The following is a 19,992-nucleotide window of genomic DNA, read 5'->3' as shown; positions in this document are numbered from 1 at the left end:
CAGTTGCAAGGGAACGCACCCGTATGCCCCTGGGCCTGGCTGCGCTTTATAAATAAAACAAATACAAATACTTCGCTATTCTAAAATGACCCACACGTTTGTCTAATTGTAACGACTTCGCGCCACCCGGTTTAAATAAGATGACAGGCTTGACAGCAAGGAAAGGACATTTGGAACATTGCCTCGTATGACCTGATTTATCTTCTAAACGACTTTTCAAAAAGAGTGCCTCTGTCCATAACAGTAAGTATGTTGGGACTAAAAGCCCCCTTTCTATCTCTATGAAAGTTTAAACCCTGCCAGAGCCGGCCAGGCCTTCTCAGAGCAGGAACCGACCGACCGACTCCAGTCCTCGCTGGGCCGCCCACGCCGTCTGTGCTGCGCTGCTACTACTATGTCGGACTCTGAAGATTACAGTTCCTCGGAGGACGAGGATTACGTTCCCTCCGGTGAAGAGTACAGCGAGGACGATGTAAATGATCTGGTGCCCGAAGAGGCTCCCGAAGAAGAGGAAGGCACGCCCCAGCCAACGACGGGCAAAAGGAAAAGCGCCAAAGGGATCGTGTCAAGGAAGAGAAAGAAGGGAGGTCTCCGGTTGGATCCGGGGGACGCAGGAACTGATGGCGACGCGGCCGCTCCAGACTTCGCCGAAGAGAAAGTGGTTATGGTAGAAGAGGTGAAGAAGAAGAAAGCTGACGACCTGTGGGCCAGCTTCCTGAGCGATGTGGGGCAGAAGCCCAAAGCAGCCTTGCCAGCCAACACACAAAAGGAACAGAGCCATGCATCTCCCAAGGCCGCACCCCCACCCCAAGCATCTCCCATCTCGGCCAAGCCGACAGATGCCCCCAAAGTGACAATCACCAAAGTGTTTGATTTTGCTGGTGAAGAAGTCCGAGTGACTAAAGAAGTGGCAGCCACCTCCAAGGAAGCTCAAACCTATCTGAAGCAGCAGGAGGAGGGGAGCGCTCGACCTGCCCCCGCCGTTCCTCCAGCCAGCTCTGGCATAAAGAGGCCTGCAGGAGTAAGTAGCATCCTGGGGAAAATTGGGTCCAAGAAACAGAAAATGAGCACCCTGGAGAAATCCAAGCTTGACTGGGATACCTTCAAGGAGCAGGAAGGGATTGGTGATGAGCTGGCCATCCATAATCGCGGGAAAGAAGGGTACATTGAAAGGAAGGCCTTCCTGGACCGAGTGGATCACCGACAGTTCGAACTGGAGCGGGATGTGCGGATTAAGAACATGAAGAAGTAGCACCTTTTTTTGTTATGTGGACTGGCCCTAAGCCTTCTGAGTAACTGTGTACTGACAGACAGACCCCCTAATAACACTTTGCAACTAGAGGGACGCTACTATCATAAAGAAACACCTGACATGTCACTGCAAACACATGTGGTATCTACATGACTGTCCAGGGAATTCAGTATTCTCACCATTCTTCCAGTGAACTGAAAGTCTGCTCCATACTGCAAACGGTTTTCTTGTTCGATACATGCACTGATTTTAAATGCTCACACTTGATCTGTTGAAAGGGTATGTGGTCCCGTGTCTCCTGTCGACTCTTTATGTTGGGTATCCTGAGGTAACTTCAGTGAGCCTAAGCACCAGGCAATGCCATTGAGGGATAGTACTACTAGCTGTTATGGAAACAATAAACAATGCGGTATCTGTGTTTGTCTGCATTGACATGTTCAGTTATGTAACCATTTGTTACCATCACGGTTTCCAAAAACGATGGCAATATTTTTTGTCGCCACGTTTTTCCTCCATACTGAGTTTATGCCGTATTTGTTCTGCTCTGCCATTAAATAAGTCAGTTGTTTTCTAGTGGTATCAAAATAAAATTAATTGGCTAATTTTTTTTAAAAATCCTGCTGTAGCGTATATATCGTTCTATTACTCATCGGGTGCACTGAAAACGCTGAGCGTGATGGAGTAGTCGAACCCAGAAAGAGTAGTGTGTTTATTGTGTCGGAGTGCATATTGGTGGTCAGTCAAGTGGCATAAAAGCAAAGAACAGATCTGGAAGTGCGAGCTATCTATGAACCTGCATGTTGAGATCACAGATGAGGCAGGCCTACGTGGTGAAGATCGCCTGCTTTATTCAGGTATAACCTAGACACTCCAGAACTGGAGCACAGCTAGAAATGCAAACTCGCACCAGCCCTCTCAGTGAATAATAGTGACCAACACCCAGCCTCAGCCTAAACATCTGAGAGTTGCTGCATTACATGTGATGGTTCCACTAGGTAGAGGTGCTTGCATCACGTGGGATGTAATGAAGGGATCTGGTGCAGAGGTTGAAGTGGGCGGTAATTAAAGGGTATGACACTCCCCTACTATTGGTAAAAATCTGCTTTTGTTCCAGAAAACTGTTCTTGGGCAGCAGGTGAAGGACATGTTTGTTTTTTGCTGCTCCCTTACTGAAGATTTCAACCTCAGCCTTGCTAGATCTGCTCTAATGTCGCAGCCAATTGAGTTATCTTGCTGTTGTGTGGGCCTTAATGCCCATGCCCCCACAAATCAATGCTCCTGCAGTGATCAATGTTGGTCTTCTCCATTTAAGCAACATAAATGTGAAATTGCTGCAGGCGCAGCTGTGCCTGTAGGTAATGGATAAGCGAGGGGTGTGGCATTAGTCTTTGGAATGATCTATTTCCTCTGCTGGGGCCTAACTCTGGAACAGCCTCTCTGAAACTTGAGGAGAACCCTCTCCAGTTCCGGAAGCACCTCAAGACCTTCCTCCTTTGCTTCTGCCTTCGCTCTCCCCTGCTGATATGCTCTGCTTGGCACCAGGCTCCTGGTTACCCTCTGCCTTTCGGGCCCAGGTCCCTGCCTACCCAGCCACACACCCCGCACTGCCTCCTGGCAACCCTGCACTTGGGTGTGTATCTGTAACCCTACAGTCCCTCAACGTGCACTTGCCATCTCGCTGGCTGCACTACCAGTTTTTATCCATTGCCCAGCATTTCCATTTCTCCCCTCTCCCTTGCACTTTTCCCCCTTCCCTCTGCGCTGCACTTGCGTGTTCTCAATGTCACTGGGCCTAGCAAGATTGTTGTTTTTGTTTCCCCTCCCTTGCCTTGTCGCGCCCTGAAACACTTGTATGAGCGCGATACAAATAAAATATATCCATGTCCCTTAAGAGGTGTGAATGGTGGGTTATTAGGAAGGGGAGGTTGTATGAAGCTGTATGCTGTGAGGGACAATGGCTGAAAGTAATGGTGCTTTAAGATGCATTACCTCCACTCTTCCTCGTCCCAGTACCTACTTCATGAGGCCCCTGCCTCCGACACAGGATCTTCTTCTATTTATTTTCTTCTGTATAACTCCTCCCCTTAACCCGCAGCGTCCAGCTTAGTTTTTCCTGCTTCCGGCAGGTTGTCTGTTCCCGATGCAGGGTGCCGCAGATCTACGTTTGCTGATCCCCCTGATGGGGCTGAGTGGCAGGGCCTCAGTTCTCCTACAGATGCGGCGTGCTCTCTTTTCCCCTGCAGGGCTTAGGCTCCGGTTGAGCGTAGAGCCTCTCTCGGTCTTTTGCAGTGCATCATGGCTGGCAGGTGAGGAGTCGCAGACCAGGGTCCTTCAGGTCTGGGCTAATGTTAAGGGGCTGCTAAGTGGCTCTGCCCTTGTATTGTCCAATTGCTGGGAGTTTTGTGCCATTCTGTGGTCCGTGTTATACTAGGGGATGTTTCTGGAAGGCTCAGCGGTGTACCACAGCTTTAGCATATGTCAACCCCTGGTGGGGGGGGGGGGGGGTTCCGGCCACTCCTTGATTGCTCTGGCGGCTCAGATAGGTTCCTGGGGGCAGTCGCACCTGTTATCCCTGGTGGACTCTCACGTCAGGGGGGTGGACAATGCTTGGGTGGATCTACTCAGCCGCCGATTCCCCCTCTTCTTCAGAACGGATTCTGTCAGACAGGGTGTTTGCAGAGATCTGTGTCAAGTTCTGGCTCCCACTTCTAGATCTCGTTGCCTTTCTGGCCTCTGCAAAGGTACCTCTCCTCTGCTCCCAGTGTTGGCTGAAAGGGCTGGGGGGGGGGGTGGATGACCTCACTGTGGAGTGGCCTTGGGGTCTCCTTTATGCGTTCCCTCCTCTTCTCCAGGTGGTTCAGTGCACCAGGGTTAGCGGGGTGACTGTGCTGTTGATTGCTCCGTTCTGGCCCCGTTGGAGCTGGTATCACTCCCTGATGAAACTTCGGTTCCAGGAGCCTTAGTTGAATCCAAGGTGGCCTTGTCCCCTGCAGGCGGGTCTGGGATTCGGGTTCAGACAGATTCAATGGGCGGTTTGGCTGTTGCACGGTCTGGGTTAGTCTCCCAGGGGTTTTCGGGTTCTGTGATCGTGTCTATCCTTAATGCTCGAAGGCCTACTCCTAAGGCGTATAACAGGCACTGGGGCCATTTTTGGGCTTGGTGTGGGTGGTCTGGGATCCCCCCCGCACGATCCGGTCTGCCCACCATTCTCCAGTTCCTCCAGGAGGGTTTTGACAAGGGCCTGGCAATCTCCACGCTTTGTTCCCAGTGGGCCTCCATTAACATCCTCTTGGGGTACTCTGATTGCCACCTGGATGGGGAAGTCTTAGTGGGGAAATTTCTTCAGGGTCTCTGCTTCCCATCCTATATGGGCCTTCCCCCTTGGGATCTTCCTCTAGTCTTAAGGTACCTTCAGGGGCCTCCCTTTGAGCCCCTATCGGAAATTGATATTGAGCACCTTTTCTGAAGATTGCTTTCCTGGATTGCTATCACGTCTGCCCTTAGGCTGGGGGCAGTTGGGGCTCTGTTGTGTCACCCCCCCTGCTTCCTTGAGAGTTCTACCGAACTCTGGTTTTGTAATGTGATCCAAAGTCTCTGCCTAAGGTTGTGTCTCGGTTTCATAATTCTCAGGATCTGGTTCTGCCTGCGTTTTTCCAGGATCTGCAGCCTGCGTTTTTCCAGGATCTGCAGACCTTGGACAAGGTGGCTTGGCATGCCATCAGTGTGCGGCGGGCGGTTCTGGAGTATTTGGCTCAGACTGCCCCTTTCTGGCAGTTTGATGGTCCTTGGTTACTTTTGGCCCTGTTAGTGCGGGGTGGAAGGCCTCTGTGGTTTCCAGTAGCCATTGGATCTGTACTGTTGTCTCCGTGGCATATGTGACTTCTGGCCTGCCTGTGCCTGACTATGTTCAGGGTCGCGCTACCAGGGGTTTGGCTGCTTCCTGGGCGGATGCTCGGGGGGGGGGCTTCTCTACAGGAGATTTGTAGAGCTGCCACATGGGTGGAGCTGATCACCCCCCTTTGTCAACCAATATCGGTTGAATGTCTCCCACTCCAGGGATGGTTCCTTTGGGCTTGATGTTTTGTCTGTTAGGATGTGATTTTTGGAGTGAATAAAGGTGTGCTTTTTGTTGCTGCACTTTGTCTTTGTCTAATTGGGACCTCTCCCGATTGCAGCTATGGTTTGCCTCATGAAGTAGGTACTGGGACGAGGAAGAGTGAACATGGAGGTAATGCTCGGATTACTTACTGGTAATCTTCATTACTCCTAGTCCCACCTTTCCTCGTCACAGAACTGAGGACCCTCCTCTCCCTCCCTACGGGGATCTCCCATGCTCTGGCTTGAATACGTTCAACTGGAAGCTATGGGTTAAGAGGAGGAGTTATACAGAAGAAAATAAATAGAAGAAGGTCCTGTGTCCGAGGCAGGGGTACCTCATGAAGTAGGTTCTGTGACAAAGAGCAGGACTAGGAGTAGTGAAGATTACCGGTAAGTAATCTGAGCATTTCCTTTCACTGTTTCTTTTAGTCTTTGTAGTACAGTTGTAAAAACAGTGGTGGGGGGTGGAGGGGAGGAAAGACAGGTTGAGGCATGGGTTTTGTATTGGGAGGGGGAGCATGGGGAGCGTCAGCAGGAATGTAGGTCCACTACTTTTTCGTATCCTTTGGTGACAATGAGAAACTAATTTCTTACTACTAAAGTCACAGGGTTAGCTCGTCCTGTATCAACCCAATATCTTGTAACACAATAAAGACAGACTATTTATTCTAACAGTTATTCTTGATTCTAAAGTCCCTACATATAACTAGATGTCCCTATAAAGAAAATGTCCCTACATATAGTGTACTAACCCTAGAGTGCGCTGTTGTGCTGCCTGTCTAGGTTGAGGCATAGATAAGAGGCTCACCCTATACTCTCTCACTACTTTTACTAACTACTAAAATTCGGTGCGCATTGAATGGAAGTCGATAATTTCAATTTTAATTTCTCGCTTCCATTCTGTGTGTCTGATCAATTACCAAAAACGACTTTAGCAGGTCAGTGATCTTACCCATGTCAAGTGTTAAAAGGCAATCCTCCTGGACTGCTCTATGTATGTATCTCTCTTACTTATCTAAAACATGATGATGTAGTTCTAACAAGCTCACAGATAATGTGTCTCTCTGGGAAGAGGGGCTCACCCTGAACCTAAATATTGTCAACCGGTTTCAGCGGGTATTGAACCCTTTCCGCTTTCTTCAGGTCATAAACAATGACATCCAATAATCATATCATATTCAATAAAAAAAGAAAATGTTCTTGTTCTTTGTCTTGATCTCTGTTCTAGGGAGAGCGTCTCATGTTTTCTCTATGGGACGACTTTGTTTGATTCCAAATACCCTAAAAGGGAATACACATAAAAGAGGCATCATAAGTTTCTATCTCTAATTCAGTAACAAATCGACTGCTTTCTCTTCACTATGGCAGGTTGGTGCTTACCAGTCTTCAAATGGTTTGTTGCACTTTCCTTTCTCATGTCGTCTACACTTTGAAATACCCGAACTGCTGTCCACACTTGTCCTGTGGGATAGTAGTCCAAGATTAGTGAACTTGCATTACTTATCTGATGCTCAATGTTGTGTGACATTCTACTGGTTATTCTTATCCATTCCTCTTCGTGAGAAACTATACAAACAACAAAAAATTGTGGCCTCATCTACAGCACGTGCCTAAAATATAAATGCCGCTCTTCTCCCTAAAACTTCCAAAGCCAGGGAAAGCCTCCTGCGTTTTTGCCGTTGGGGCTCCCTGCCACCACAACGGCACACCACTTTCCTGAATGTCTCCCTAATGCTCGACTAGCCTAGCTAGCACTGGTTTGGTTAACTGTGCTTATTCTGTGTGCGTCTGCACATGCTTCTTGAAAGGGTCTGGTCAAAAGGTAGGCTATCTCCACATTAAAAACTTGAGAAAATGGAGAGGTAACAGTTGCTCATTAACGTAAAATGGTAACAGTCGCTCTTTAACGTACACTGAAGAAATGTGAATTTACAGGGTGAGAATATATCAGATAAGGGAACAGAAGCACATGGAGATGAATTGATTTCAACATGATCACAGATTTTTTGGTAATTTAGGGAAGCCGGGATTAGAGACCGATCTTCTCGTTCCAAAGTCTGGAGCTGTAGTTGGACGGTGGGGCTGTTTTTGAGTGGATATGATGGGTGGATGAAGAGTGGGCATTTGCCTGTAGGGGAAGAATGGGGGAAAGAATGTGTATGTGGTTGATGTGAGCATGAAGTCTGCTGGTTGTATTTGGCAGTGCTATGCCTGTTGTTGAACTATGGGACGACAGAGAGAGGGCAAGGGGGTTGTGCTGTGTCTCCTGGGATGGTGGGTTAAATATAAATAGTGTGCAGAGATGTGCATGTGAGGCAGTTGATAGGGGGGATATGTGCGTGTGAGAATAGGCCTCCTGCCCGGTTTTATGTCATATGTGTGATTTCCTCAATTTGAAGAGGACTACCTTCACCTCCCGACAGAAGTCCCTGAAAATGACTCCAGCTCCCACATCCAGGGAATGTTTATAGGGCAATCCTGACTTGGAGGCGATCTGCCGATGTGTCCTTTCTGAAGGTGAGGGCCTAAAGGTAATATGGTTCTTTTAGGTGGATCCTAGCCTGGTGTCGCACAAGAATTATAATTGTCTTCCAAATAATTATCCGTTGTGCCACCAAGGTCTCACTCGCTCTTCCCCCCTCTCATATTCCTCACGCTGATGTTCTTTGCCCTGCCTTCTATGCTCAACCTTCTCCCCCCACTCTCCATTTCCTCTCCCTCACTCTTGTCTATCCCTCTGATGCTATTCGATTATATGTGTACGTATTACTCCTAGCCTCCACTCTAAACTGCACTCATCCCTCCTCATCCATTCATCCTCCTTTCACTCTCCCAGTCACCTTTCTCACTCGTTCTCTCTCCCCTGCTCTCTCACCCACCACATACACACTCCTGCACTCAAGAACCTTTCTCTCACTAATATCTCACCTTCAACACTCTGCTTGTCTCCTCCATGCTCCGCTCCACTGTCTGGTAACTTGGTCTGCCTCATCGTCGGTTGGCCTCACCTGAATATCCCACACAGCTCTTTCATTTTCCCCCTTTATACTGCTCCTCCCATTGGCTGGAGTGCTCACCTGATCCAATCGCTGATGTTTCCCCAGGGTCCAGGTCATACAGGGAAACCTGCATAAAATGTTAATTTAGCCCGGCCCCCTTTTTCAAATGCCGATCCACTGGGTCTGCACAATGTTTACCTGAAGTCCGCATCGCCAGCCTCACCCTTCTGGGTATGCTGGGGCGAGCACTGATGCTGTCTGTGCACGGTAAGCTGGGTGCTTCATAGTTTTGGTGCCCATTTCTCGTAGTAGGAGAGTTTCTCGCTGACATTTTCTAGTAAGCGGAGTACTTGCAGTGACTCTGTGCAAGTCGGATAGTGTGAGGTACACAGCAGAGGGGCTTGAAAGAAAACCAAGAGAATGCTGGCCCGCATGATGTACGGCAGGCGTGGGATGATGAAAAGAGGTACTTTCCACTTGCATTTATGCACATAAGGGGGGCGGGGACAGAATCTGGGCAGAAAGCTCCTTGCACGCTTCCTGCCCCAGGTTGATGGGATCCCCCTGACAGGGTCAGGTGCCTGAACCGTAATACCTGTTTGACAGAGTTGGTGGAGGGTAGGGTTGCAAAAGGGGCACTTTGTCATATAACGGTTGCTACTCCTGCCCTTTAAGAAAATTGCAGGGACGACAGTGCTGGTGTGCTTGGCTCCTCTCCTGCAGGTTTTGAAGCTGCTCCAGAATCCAGTTAAACCAAGAGGGGAGGTTTGGGGTTGAACCGAGATATAGCTTAAAAAACTAGAGGGCTCTGGGAACTCCAATATGGCGGATGTGTTTCTTAAAGCTGCGATCCAGATACATCCTTGCCCTGAGAACTATGATTCCCAATAAGAAACCACTGCACTTGATCTCTATACCACCAGAGGTAGGCTGGAAGGAGGGGCCAAAGCCTTGTAAAACATCAAGTGTTCAGTTAGCAGGTGGGGGACGGTAGTAGGAAGCGGTAGTAGGAAGCGGCTTTGGTGCTGGTGGGAGAGAGGAAGAGAAGAAGATGGCATGGATCTGAAGGCAGGCTACTGGAGCAGAGCCCATGTAGCCTGGGTGGGGTGGGGCAGGGCAGGGCGGCAGAACACTGGGGCACAGCCCCTGGGGGTTGGAAGAGTGCCCCAGAAGGCTGAGATAAGGAGACAGAAGACTTCTGGGAGGACCTAGGAGGCTGAATAAAGGCAGACACAAAAGGTTAGGGAAAATAAGGTCCAAAAAGTGGCAGAGACCGGGGAGAAGTAGAGAACAGTTCTGGTTATGAGGAAGGAGCCCAAAATGGTGAAACAGTGGGGAGAGTTGAAAAAGATTTGGAGTTTCTGAAGTGGTGTAAGAGGGACCAAACGGGGTGAAGAAGGGGAGGAGAATAGACAGCTATTGAAAAGAAAAAAATGGATGAGGGATAGATAAGGAAAGAATAGGCGGTAGAGGAAAGGTGAAGCAGAGGGGGTGATGGAAGTGAAAGAGCAGAGAAACCTTGGGAAGGAGGTGACAGGAAGACATGAGGGGGGAATGCTATGTATCTTCCAGGTGGTGAAGGAGGAGGTAGTAAGAGAAATTGAGCAATTGAAAGGGAGGGTTGTTAAAATCCTAGGATAGTGGTATTGGAGCAAAAAGTAGAAAGCAGAGAATTTTTAAGACGGGGGTGGACCCGAAAATAAAAAAGGGGACCCCAAAAAATACAAAGTGCAAGGATTTGTAGCAGTGAAACTAGAGAGGAGGAGCCAGGGCAGAGAGTGGGATTGGAGCAGGAGGCTGGAGGATCAGAACCCGGACAGAGAGGAAGGTAGTTGGGAACCTAGTGAGAAACCTGCCCCAGCTTTAGGGCAGCCTCCTGTCATCCTCTAGCTCAAAGGCCCCCCTCTCCCGACCCCACTCATGGAACCCACCTTCAAGTTCCACATATGGTGCTAAGAGTCGAGGAGTAAAGACCCTGAAAACGGTGGGAAACGGGGTGGGGGAATCCCTTGAAACCCAGGACATTGAGCTCATAAGTATTGAGTGGATTTACTGGGGGTGGGGGTGGGGGAGGGAATCCAGCCCTCGGACTTATAGAACATTTTGTTGGAACACTTGACTCTTTCACATGGAGATATGTTCTTTGGATACGTTTTCCCACAGGACTGTTCCGCCAAGGAGAGCCATCCTGACAACTTTTAGTTTGATTAAGACACTATTTGTTTCTTTTGGCCAATCCTGTACACGTGTAGTAATAAAACCCTTTGATAAACCTATTCCCTGCTATGACCTGTTTGTGGATCAATGGCTGCTGTGTGACAATAGGTTAATATAGTTCTCCCTTTCCTGTACTTCCTTGAGCTTCCAATAGACACTTGGAACAGCTGTTTCCCTGAGCCAATCTCTAGCTTGTTTTTTTTCTTCCAAGCTGGAATTCCTCCTTGAGGCGTCCTAAGGGCCCTTTGCCACCCCCTCCTTTTCAGCATACATTTCCTTCCAGCCTGTGATGCTGTCTGGCATTGATTGTCCTAGGTTTCCCTTCTGTGTTCGGTATGTCACTGTCCACAAACATTTTGGGGAAGTGTTCCCTGGTCTTCCCTAGTGCTGCACACCTTCCAGCTGGTACAATCTATGCTGCTGCTGCTCCCCTGCGCCTTCTTGCATGCCTGTGTGCTATGTGGTAGGTGTTGGATCTCATACTCGGCTCCTTTATTGGGTAGGTTAGTCCATTTCAACCACTCTGGACGGAGGTCTTGGCTGTTGGGCCCAGGTGCATTGTGGTACTTGTTTGATTTGAGCCAGTGCTGCCTTCCATTAGTCCTTCCATTAGTGCGAGAAGTGTGGCACATGCTGGTACCTGTAGTCTCTCACCTTAGGATACTGGGACGGTTTAATCACAAAGCCTCCAGGGAATCTCCTTAAAGATTAGCTAGAGATCGAGAGAGGCTGATAGGCGTTGAGACAGGGAAAGAGGTACCAAGGCACGTACATGTTTACATGCATAGGGGGGTCCCTCTCAGCTCCCCCACACCAACTGTGGGATAGGTCTGGCTCTGGGATCACCCTGATAGTCTGCCTATCCTTTCTTTGGAGGGGTCCTTGGACCCCCTTGACATGATAATATCCCTGACGCTATCACACATGCAAATGACTCTGGCCACATTTGAAATGCTGACCCTATTTGTATTCATGTCAATCCTTCCAAACTTCTCAGCGAGGGGATGGGAACCCATCTCAGCTTGAGGCCTGAGGTCTACCAGGGGTGAACCTAGAGCCAGTCCTACCCCAGAGGGGACAGTGGCATTTGGGAGGGCCCAATTTCTTGACCCCTCCCCACGTGCCAATCTATATATGTGCATCATCCCGTGCCCCTTAAAAGTGCTGAACAGGTTTTCTCTTGTTTTTTTGGAAATGCCAAAGAACCCAAGTCATGGGAGAAGATCACCTGCAGCACAACAAATCCTCAGTGCCCCATGCTTACCAAATCCTGATTGGGGCAGAGGGGCAGAAGCCAGTGGAAAGTTAGCACAAGTGCTGGTACATATGCCATGCACCCTACGCAAAGAAGCGTATAAACACTGCAGGGTGAGGGAGCAAACAAATGAGGAGCCTGAGATCTGGCGTGGCTGTTACAGACACTGTGCACTGCATGCCAGCCTCAGCTCACAAAGAAGCAAGACCGGGGCGGCCGCCCACGACCACTAGAGACCACTAGAGACAACAAACAAGAACTGAGCTGCAATCCCCTAAATATGAATATGAACACTTTGCTGTGTGAGGCTGTCGTATTGCAGCACAGCTGCCCAGTGCAGAGAAAAGGGGGGCTTACCTGTTCTTTAAAGATTTCTCTAATGCTGATCCCTCCAGGGTTGAGAACATTGGTCCAGATTACCAACTAGAGAAGGGGGAAGGGGAGAATAGTAACCCCAGGAAGCAGGAAGTTGTGTGTTCGGGTGAGGTCAGAAGAGGAGAGGGTGGCACACCAGAAGGAGGAAGGATAGTGGAGGTGAGTTTTGGAGCAGGTGAGGTATTGGTTGGTGAGGGCAAGTAGTACTGATTTGAGTGTTGTGGAAAATGCTAGCGAGTGTGATTAAGATGGAGAATAGCAAGTGAATGTGAGAGTGAAAGAGGCTTTGTGAGAAGGTTGAGTTGTAGTGTGGAGGGGAGAGTAGAAATGTAAGGGAGGGAGTAGTGTGGAGGATGGAGTAGTATGGAAGAGGGAGTAGCAGTATGTAGGAGGGGGTAGTAGTGCGAAGGAGTGTGAGGGGTCAGAAATGCGAGACAGACACAGGTGTCGTTTTCTCACAAGTTGCCATTTTATTTAAATAAAAAGGGGTGGGACAAATGCCTTTCTTTCCCTAACCTAACAAGGATATCGCTACCTAACAAACTAAGGCTAAAGGAAAATGACAGTGCCCGAAAAGTATCTGACCCTCACACTAATATGCACAACAAAATCATATAGGAAGTGTTTGGCCGTTTTAAACTCCACAACATAACATATACATTCAAACTCAAAAGTTATAACCATTAATCCTTGTGACCAGTGTGGATTCCCTTCCCCTGGATCAATTCAGGATTCTCTGGAACAAAGTTCACTTTCAAGAAAGTTTGGTTCAGTAACAAAGTTCCACTCATTATAGGATACAACAGCTTTTCCATTCAATATACCCTTTTACTGGATAAAGTAACTTTGTCGCTTCCAAAGGTTTCTTCACAGTTCAAAGCAATTGTTAACACTTCCACAATATCCTGCTTGGTAAACCAAAAGTCTTTTTCTCCCAACGTAAATTCAGAAATAAAATACATGTTTTTTTTTCTCCACAGTCCAATCTCTTGTTAGCACATTATACTTCGCCTTTATAGGAAATACTTCTGTCGGGATGGTTCAACAATCACTTTAGGTTAAGCAACAGTTCATCAAAGCAAAGTGGTGGAATTGACACTTCTTTTCCACCACAACGATTTACCACAACCACAGTACTTTTTTTTATTTTTTTTTATTTACTTGTTTGTAATCAAAGAACAATTTGATTTTTACAAGACGTTGTTTCATGTAGAGAACACATTATAAAAGGTGGGTAGTAAAAATAGGTATAAAGGAATAAAGAAAAAGAAGAAAAGGAGGAAAACCAGAAAGCATGATACTTGAAAAACGTGTAGTGTCCGGATTAACAGAAACATCAAGATTCGTTTTAGTCACACTCGGTTAATTTGCAAATTCTGGTTTAAACTCAGTGCTGCTTCTAAAATCTTTACTGCCGCTGTTGACCACTTGGTTCTGTCTCCTGTGATCAGACGGCACCACAATGTGTTTTCCTCTCGGAGGGATACATCGTGCATCGGGCAGCAAGTATGCCTCCCGCAAAAACGCGGTTCTGGTACAAGTCAAAAGTAAATGTCTTAAGGTTTCCACCGACTCTGAATCCGAATAGAATCTACAAGTTCGTGCTTCAGTTTTCGTGCAGATGGCTATAATTTCCTGCGTTGGCAGTTGATTGAATCTTATTTTCATAAAGGTTTTCTGCATTTTTTAATTAGGAAATGTTATGCAGTAATTCTTTGGCTGATTGAGTTTGTTGTTGCTGGTAAATGAGCGAGTAGCTTATTCCCTATCGCCTTCTCACCGGTTTGGATCCAATCTTCTTGTGCTATTTTGTTCTTGATTCTGTTGGGGTTCAAGATTAGGTCTTCTGGTGAGCAGGCCAAGTCTGATAACTTTTTTGTGAGTTTTTGTTCCCAGTTATTTAAAACCCTGCAGCGGCCTTGGCTGAGTTCTGTCTGGACCAGCTTGTAAATCGGCAGGGTATCTTGAAGGTTGATTTTCCAAAAAAGTCTCATCTGATTTTGGTCGACTGATGCTTGCAGTGATAGTAACCCCAATTCCCGCCTGACAGCTGATATAGATGAGGATTTAGGCAGACCTAGCACGGCTTTCCACAGGTAACCTTCCTGCTTTGTCCATATGGTGTTGTCAATATTCAGCGCCGCATCCATGCCATAGATTATCGATGGTACTACCTTTGTTTATAAAATTGGATAGCCAGAAGAAGGGAGAATTTACCATATTTCCGGTCTACTAATTTAGTTTGGGTTGTCACAATTTTGATTTTTGTCCACAAAGCTGAGTGGGTCGCACTTTCTGATCTTTTTGAATCTATCATAATTCCCAAATATTTCATAGTAGAAACGGTTTCAACTTTTGTGTTGTTCATATAGCAGTGGCCTGGATCTGTGGTTGTTGATCGGCTTTTCCCCATCATCAATATTTTTGATTTAGCAATGTTTATCTCCAGATCGTTTTCATTGATGTACTTAGCCAAGTTAAGTTGGAGCTGGAGGCCAATTTGAGTTTGATCCATGAGGATCAAGTCGTCAGCGTATAGCAGTCTAGATATTGCTGTGTTACCCACTTTGGGCGGGAAGGCTCTGACCGCTGGTTGTGTGTACTGGAAGTCTCCCATAAAGGCAATGAATAGGGCCGGAGCAAGTGGGCATCCCTGCTTCACACCGCGCTCTGATGGAAATTGGTCCGATAACATCCCTTGCTGGTTTAAACGAACTCTGAGTTTGGTGTCCTTATGTAATGCGATTACAGGGCCTAAAATTTTTGCAGGGCAGTTCCACTTTGTTAATTTCGCTCACAGCTTTTGGCAGCTGATCTTATCGAAAGCTTGTGTCAAGTCTATGAACGCTATGTAAACTGCTGGTGCACCATTCTTTACATTTTCTTTTATGATATTCATAATCAAGATGTTAATGCTGGTGCTTGCATTCTTAACAAAGCCCGTTTGGAATTGGTCCAAGCAAGGCGCAGATCTCGCCCATTTATGAAATCTAGTTAGTAGAAGAGTGGCAAAGATCTTGCCCATGATGTCGAGAAGGGCGATTGGGCGGTAGTTTGCCGGGTTATCTCTATTACCCTTTTTGAAAATTGGTACTATTACCGCGTCAGTCCATGTTTTAGGGATTTGCCTGGTAATCATACATTGTTGAAGATTTTTGTGATTAGGGCGGCCCATTCCTCAGGATGTTGTTTTAGGTCTACGTTGGTTAAACCATCTGGACCCGGTGCCCTGGAGGTTTTTAGTTTCAGAATTGTCACCAGGATTTCATCACGATCATCCAGGTCTTCCCACGACGATGTTATACCACATGTGTAATTACTGGAAGTTTGCGGTAAAGGAGCGAATTGAGATGAGAAGAAGGTTATCCACGTCTGTTCTGATACAGCGTTAGTTGATTGTTTGTCTCGTCGTTTTTATCTTTGATCAAAGCCCAGAATTCTCTTGGATGTTTAGATGTTAAGATCTTCAGCATTTGCTCTGCATCATTTTGATACATTGTTGCTTTATGATGTCTCAGCCATGATCTATATGATCTGGTTGCCACTTTGGCGATGTCTTTTTGCTCGTGGTTATTGGAGACTCTAGCTAAGCGATTCAGTTTGCGCATTTGTCTTCGTTTCGTAACCAGTTCGATGTCATACTCATGTACACCCTTTCCTTTAGGTCGGGTACAGTTTCCTTTTTCTTTCCTATGTGGCAGAAACAAGGGAATGTAGCTTGGCCTGTTTGTTAAGTCCATAGTACTTTTGCTGAGTGCATCGAATTTCTTGGCGATTTCCTTGATGTTGGTCGCTGTGAGTTGAATTTGTGACGACTTCCGTGCTACCTCCACCTCGAATGTATAGACTTGCTTGGGAGTACTTTCTGACTCAAGAGTCATAATCAAAAGGTTGTGGTCACTGGGTTTAGTTCTGTAGACCTCGAAGAAGTCAACAAAAGGGAGAAGGGAGTATGAAGTAAAGATATAATCCAACGTTGCTGAAGTTTCAGCTCGTTCCCAAGTCGGAATCCGTGGGAGCTGGCCTCGAGCTGATGCAACGTTGTGGAAATTTCTTGAGTCCATAAAATCGGACCACAGCGCGCCTCTCACAGCTGAGGGGCAGAGATAGGAGGTAGCGGGAGATTGGTCGACTCTAGCGTTCAAGTAGCCACAAATTATGATGTGATTTGTTGCCAATTCAGTAGAGAATTTGTCTATGGTTTCCGCAATGTTATCGCAAAATTCTGTGTTGCTTGTTTCTGCGGATTCCAATAAACGTTAATGATGGCGAGGTTAGATTTCACTTTGCTCCTCGAAGAAGTCTCTGTATGGAACCACTCAGCTAAGAGAGCTAACATACCGTATGTTTCAGCCACTTTCTTTTTAATGGAAATACCCGATCCAATTTTAATAGCGGTTAAGAGGCCTGAAGAAGGTCTTCCGAAAAAGCCTTTCACCGCTGGAGAGATGTACGTTTCGTATCCATCAAGCACTGGTTTTTCCATTAGCCAGGTCTCTTGGAGACAAATAATGTCAAAATGGCTCAAGTCAAATGCGTCTGGCTTTGTCAGGTGTTCGTGTCCCCTCGTATTCCAAGAACACATAATACTCCTTTTCTTTGGAGGACATTTAAGTTGTGAAGCTACAGTAGACGTCGCTGAATCTTTTGGTTCTTAATTTTGAGGGTTTGGATTTAACACCTTTTTCAGCCATCTTCAGGGCCCCGAGGGTTCTCGTTTTTTATTATGAGCCCACTCAGCGCTTTCGTCAGTTGGATCCGGACTTCTGCGATTTTTTTTCCCATCTGGGATTTGAACTCCACGTGTCTTCGTGTTGAACGTTTCGGTGGTTTGTATTAGTATTAGACGAGTGGAGTCTCGATCTAAATCTCCCACGACTGTGTTCCGGTTTCTCCCTGTAGGCCACTCTTCTTCTACCTAAAAGATGGTCTTCGGTTTTAAACTGATGTTCCGAATGCTTTTCCGCTGAGCTATTTAGGGGGGGAATGATCTTTGCGGCTAGTTCAGAGGCAGCAATTTCTACTAGCGAGAAACCTATTTGGTTCAAAGCCGCAATCACATCTTCTTTAAAGTCTAAATCCACGGCGTTTTTAACGTGGAGATAGGTTTTAGCCTTCCCATCTCTATGATATGGTTCGACCAATGCAAAATCCGCCGTTTGTAAGGATTTCAATGCTGGTATTTTAGTTAGGATTTTAAAAACCGTCTTTCTGTTCAAGACTAGGAAGTTTTTCCCAGGCGCGATTTGTTGCATCTTATAGACTCGGTTGGAAATTGCCTTGGAATCCAATCGGGGCATTTTTCCTATACAGTCCCAGGTGCCATAGTTTCCACTGTTTGTCATTTGAGGGACGTTTTCATGTTGTTCTGATGATAAGTTTTGTTCTTTTGAACGTGGGTCGGCTGTGACTTTTTTCCCTCTGTTACAAGTGGTGCCTTTTGTTCTATTTGTTTCTGAGATCTTGGTTGTGTTCAGAATCAAAGGTTTTTCTACATCGTTTCAGTTAGACTCTAGGTTTTGCTTGTTGTGGCCACAGGAGCTGTTGATTTCCTCTTTGTTCGGATGAACAGTAAGATCTAAAAGAGACAAATTTCCCAGAGATCCTGCCTCATTAGGCCGGGAATTGTCAAGTTCGATTATTGTTTGTTCGATTACTGGATTGTGACATACTGGAGCTTGCGGCAACACATGAGTAGTTGTGGCCTTTTCATGAGTTGAAACAGTTGATTTGGGAATATTGAAAACTGTTGACACTTTTAGAGATTCTTTGCTTTTTTTTCTCGTTTCGTGACGTAAAGTTTGATCGCTGATTTCTTGCGGTTTGGTTTGCCTTTTCTCCTTAGGTTGAGAGTCCTTTACATTTGACAGAGGGAGACGTTCTGACTGAAGATTTAGCTTGTTTTCTCCAGAACTACTTGCGTTGCTTATTGTGGTGATTAATGTTTCAAGCTGGGTAATTTTAGAATCCAATTGTCTTTCTTTCTCAGCGATTTGTTGATTTAGAGCAGTGATGAATCCTTCCAAGAAGGTTACCTTGGTATTTAAAGCCGATGCAAGGGTTAATGAATCTTTCATTGAGTCATCAATTGACTCCTACAGTTTTACAAATGGTGCGAGACCCACTGTTATGGCAGACATGATTGTTACCAGGTCCGTTTTTTTTTATGGCATATCTTTAGGTAAGTTTCCAATCATGTCGCTGGGCCTTCTATTTCTCACCGGTGTTGTCTTTTGGGGGATCGTTATATAATGACGGTCTTCCAGGTGGAAAGTCAGAGAAAATTGTTTTTTGACCAAATGATGCCAGCACCGGTTGAGCCACTTTGAGGAGGGACTTGTTCCTTAGGTCCGGTTGTGCCAGTATAGGCGAGGATGTCCTTCTTTGGTCCATTCCGAAAGTTGGAGGAGTAGTAGTTGATGGTATTAATAAATTGTTCCCCAATCCACCTTTCTCGGAACGATGTGCTGGTACATCTTCGTCAAGCAGGTTTATTGCAGATGTACGTGCTTCATTTCGATAAGAATTGGCCGCATTGCATTGTGCGTCCATGTCTCCCCGGCTGCTAGAACGTGGAATGTTTTCCTGACAGCCGGGGGCCTCTGTCACATTATGGCCACCGTCCGCTGTTGTTTTCTTTTGTGTTGGATCTAAAGGAACTTCCAACGGAACATCAAGCATTTCTGCGTCTGAGAGTTCAGTATCTGTTTCTGGTATCCTCTTTGATTGCTTGAAAAAAAACTCTTTAAAAGTGTGTGATGTCGGGAGATTCTGGAAGGTTGATTTTACTGAGTCATCTTTTTTTGGTTTCTGGTAGGCAGCCCTTTTGTGTTGTTGAGTGCCGTGATCCAAGGGCTCCCCCAGATCCTTTACGATCTTCCTTGTTAATGCTCTTTTTTTCAATAGGGCCATTGCAATGTCTCTCTTCTGGGCAATGACATCACTGGCCAAAACATTTGATGGATTAGCTGCAGTCGCTCGGTCCTGGGCTACATCCACAGACCCATTTTCACCAGGACTAGTGACCACAGAAGTAGAATCAACTAATTTTCTTACTGCTTTACTTGGCCACGAGGTGGCGGCAGAGAGGGGCTCTGCGTCCTTACCGCCGACCATTGACACTGGCAGCGAGTGTGAGGCGTGGATTTCCGCTTGTGTGGATACTTGGCGGCTCGGCTGGTTTGGGTCCTCTATGATAGGGGCTGGAGGCCTGTTACACCCCACCACTCCTGCCGATGGGGCTCCGTGTCCGGCACCCGTCGACGGAGAGCGAGGAGAAGAGGAGCCACGAAAGGCTCCGGCTGTCAGCACAGCAGGGGGGTCGAAGGAAGAGGCGGACTCCAGACCTCCGGCGATGGATCCGATGCAAGACGATAACCCTCCACCCGCAAGTCCAAAACAGGTCCGCCCCCAGGTATGATCAGAGTTGGCAGGGGAGGGAGGACCTGCACGAATGAGGGGCGGAAGGCACGAAATGGGGAGATGCAGAGGAAATATTCGTTGAATTGTCCTCTGTGTTTTCACCCAGGTCGCCCTCCAGAGCACCGGGGGAAGTGCCATTCAGTACGTTCTGGGCGCTCACAAACTTGGTACTCGCTTCCTCAAGGAGACAGGTAGCCATTTGGGTGGGGGACGCCAGGGAGGGCGAAATTGTTACTTTTTTCTGTGGAATAGTACCGGAACTGACATTATTTCCACGGTTTTGTCTTGCTGTACAAATTTTGCCAGTGTCTTTCTGCTTATCTAAGCAGAGATATTTGCTCCTTAGTGCCCTGCCAGATAGACTTTTCACTTGA

At 47.0% G+C, this 19,992-nt stretch overlaps 2 protein-coding genes across 2 annotated transcripts in view; both read left to right on the top strand.

The window, feature by feature from the left end:
- Positions 1 to 19,992, top strand: part of HAUS2 (HAUS augmin like complex subunit 2) — a 483,701-nt gene that overhangs the window by 218,775 nt on the left and 244,934 nt on the right. The window lies entirely within an intron of this gene.
- CFDP1 (craniofacial development protein 1) lies at positions 136 to 1,867 on the top strand. Its single transcript, XM_069638777.1, has one exon. It carries the CDS (start codon positions 395 to 397, stop codon positions 1,250 to 1,252), a length of 858 nt encoding a protein of 285 aa, XP_069494878.1. The 5' UTR covers positions 136 to 394; the 3' UTR covers positions 1,253 to 1,867.

This window comes from Ambystoma mexicanum, chromosome 14 (genome assembly GCF_040938575.1).
Source record: "Ambystoma mexicanum isolate Mex_15411 chromosome 14, UKY_AmexF1_1, whole genome shotgun sequence".
NCBI lineage: Eukaryota > Metazoa > Chordata > Amphibia > Caudata > Ambystomatidae > Ambystoma > Ambystoma mexicanum.
The sequence above is the reverse complement of the archived record's forward strand: the minus strand, read 5'-3'. Positions and strand labels throughout refer to the sequence as shown.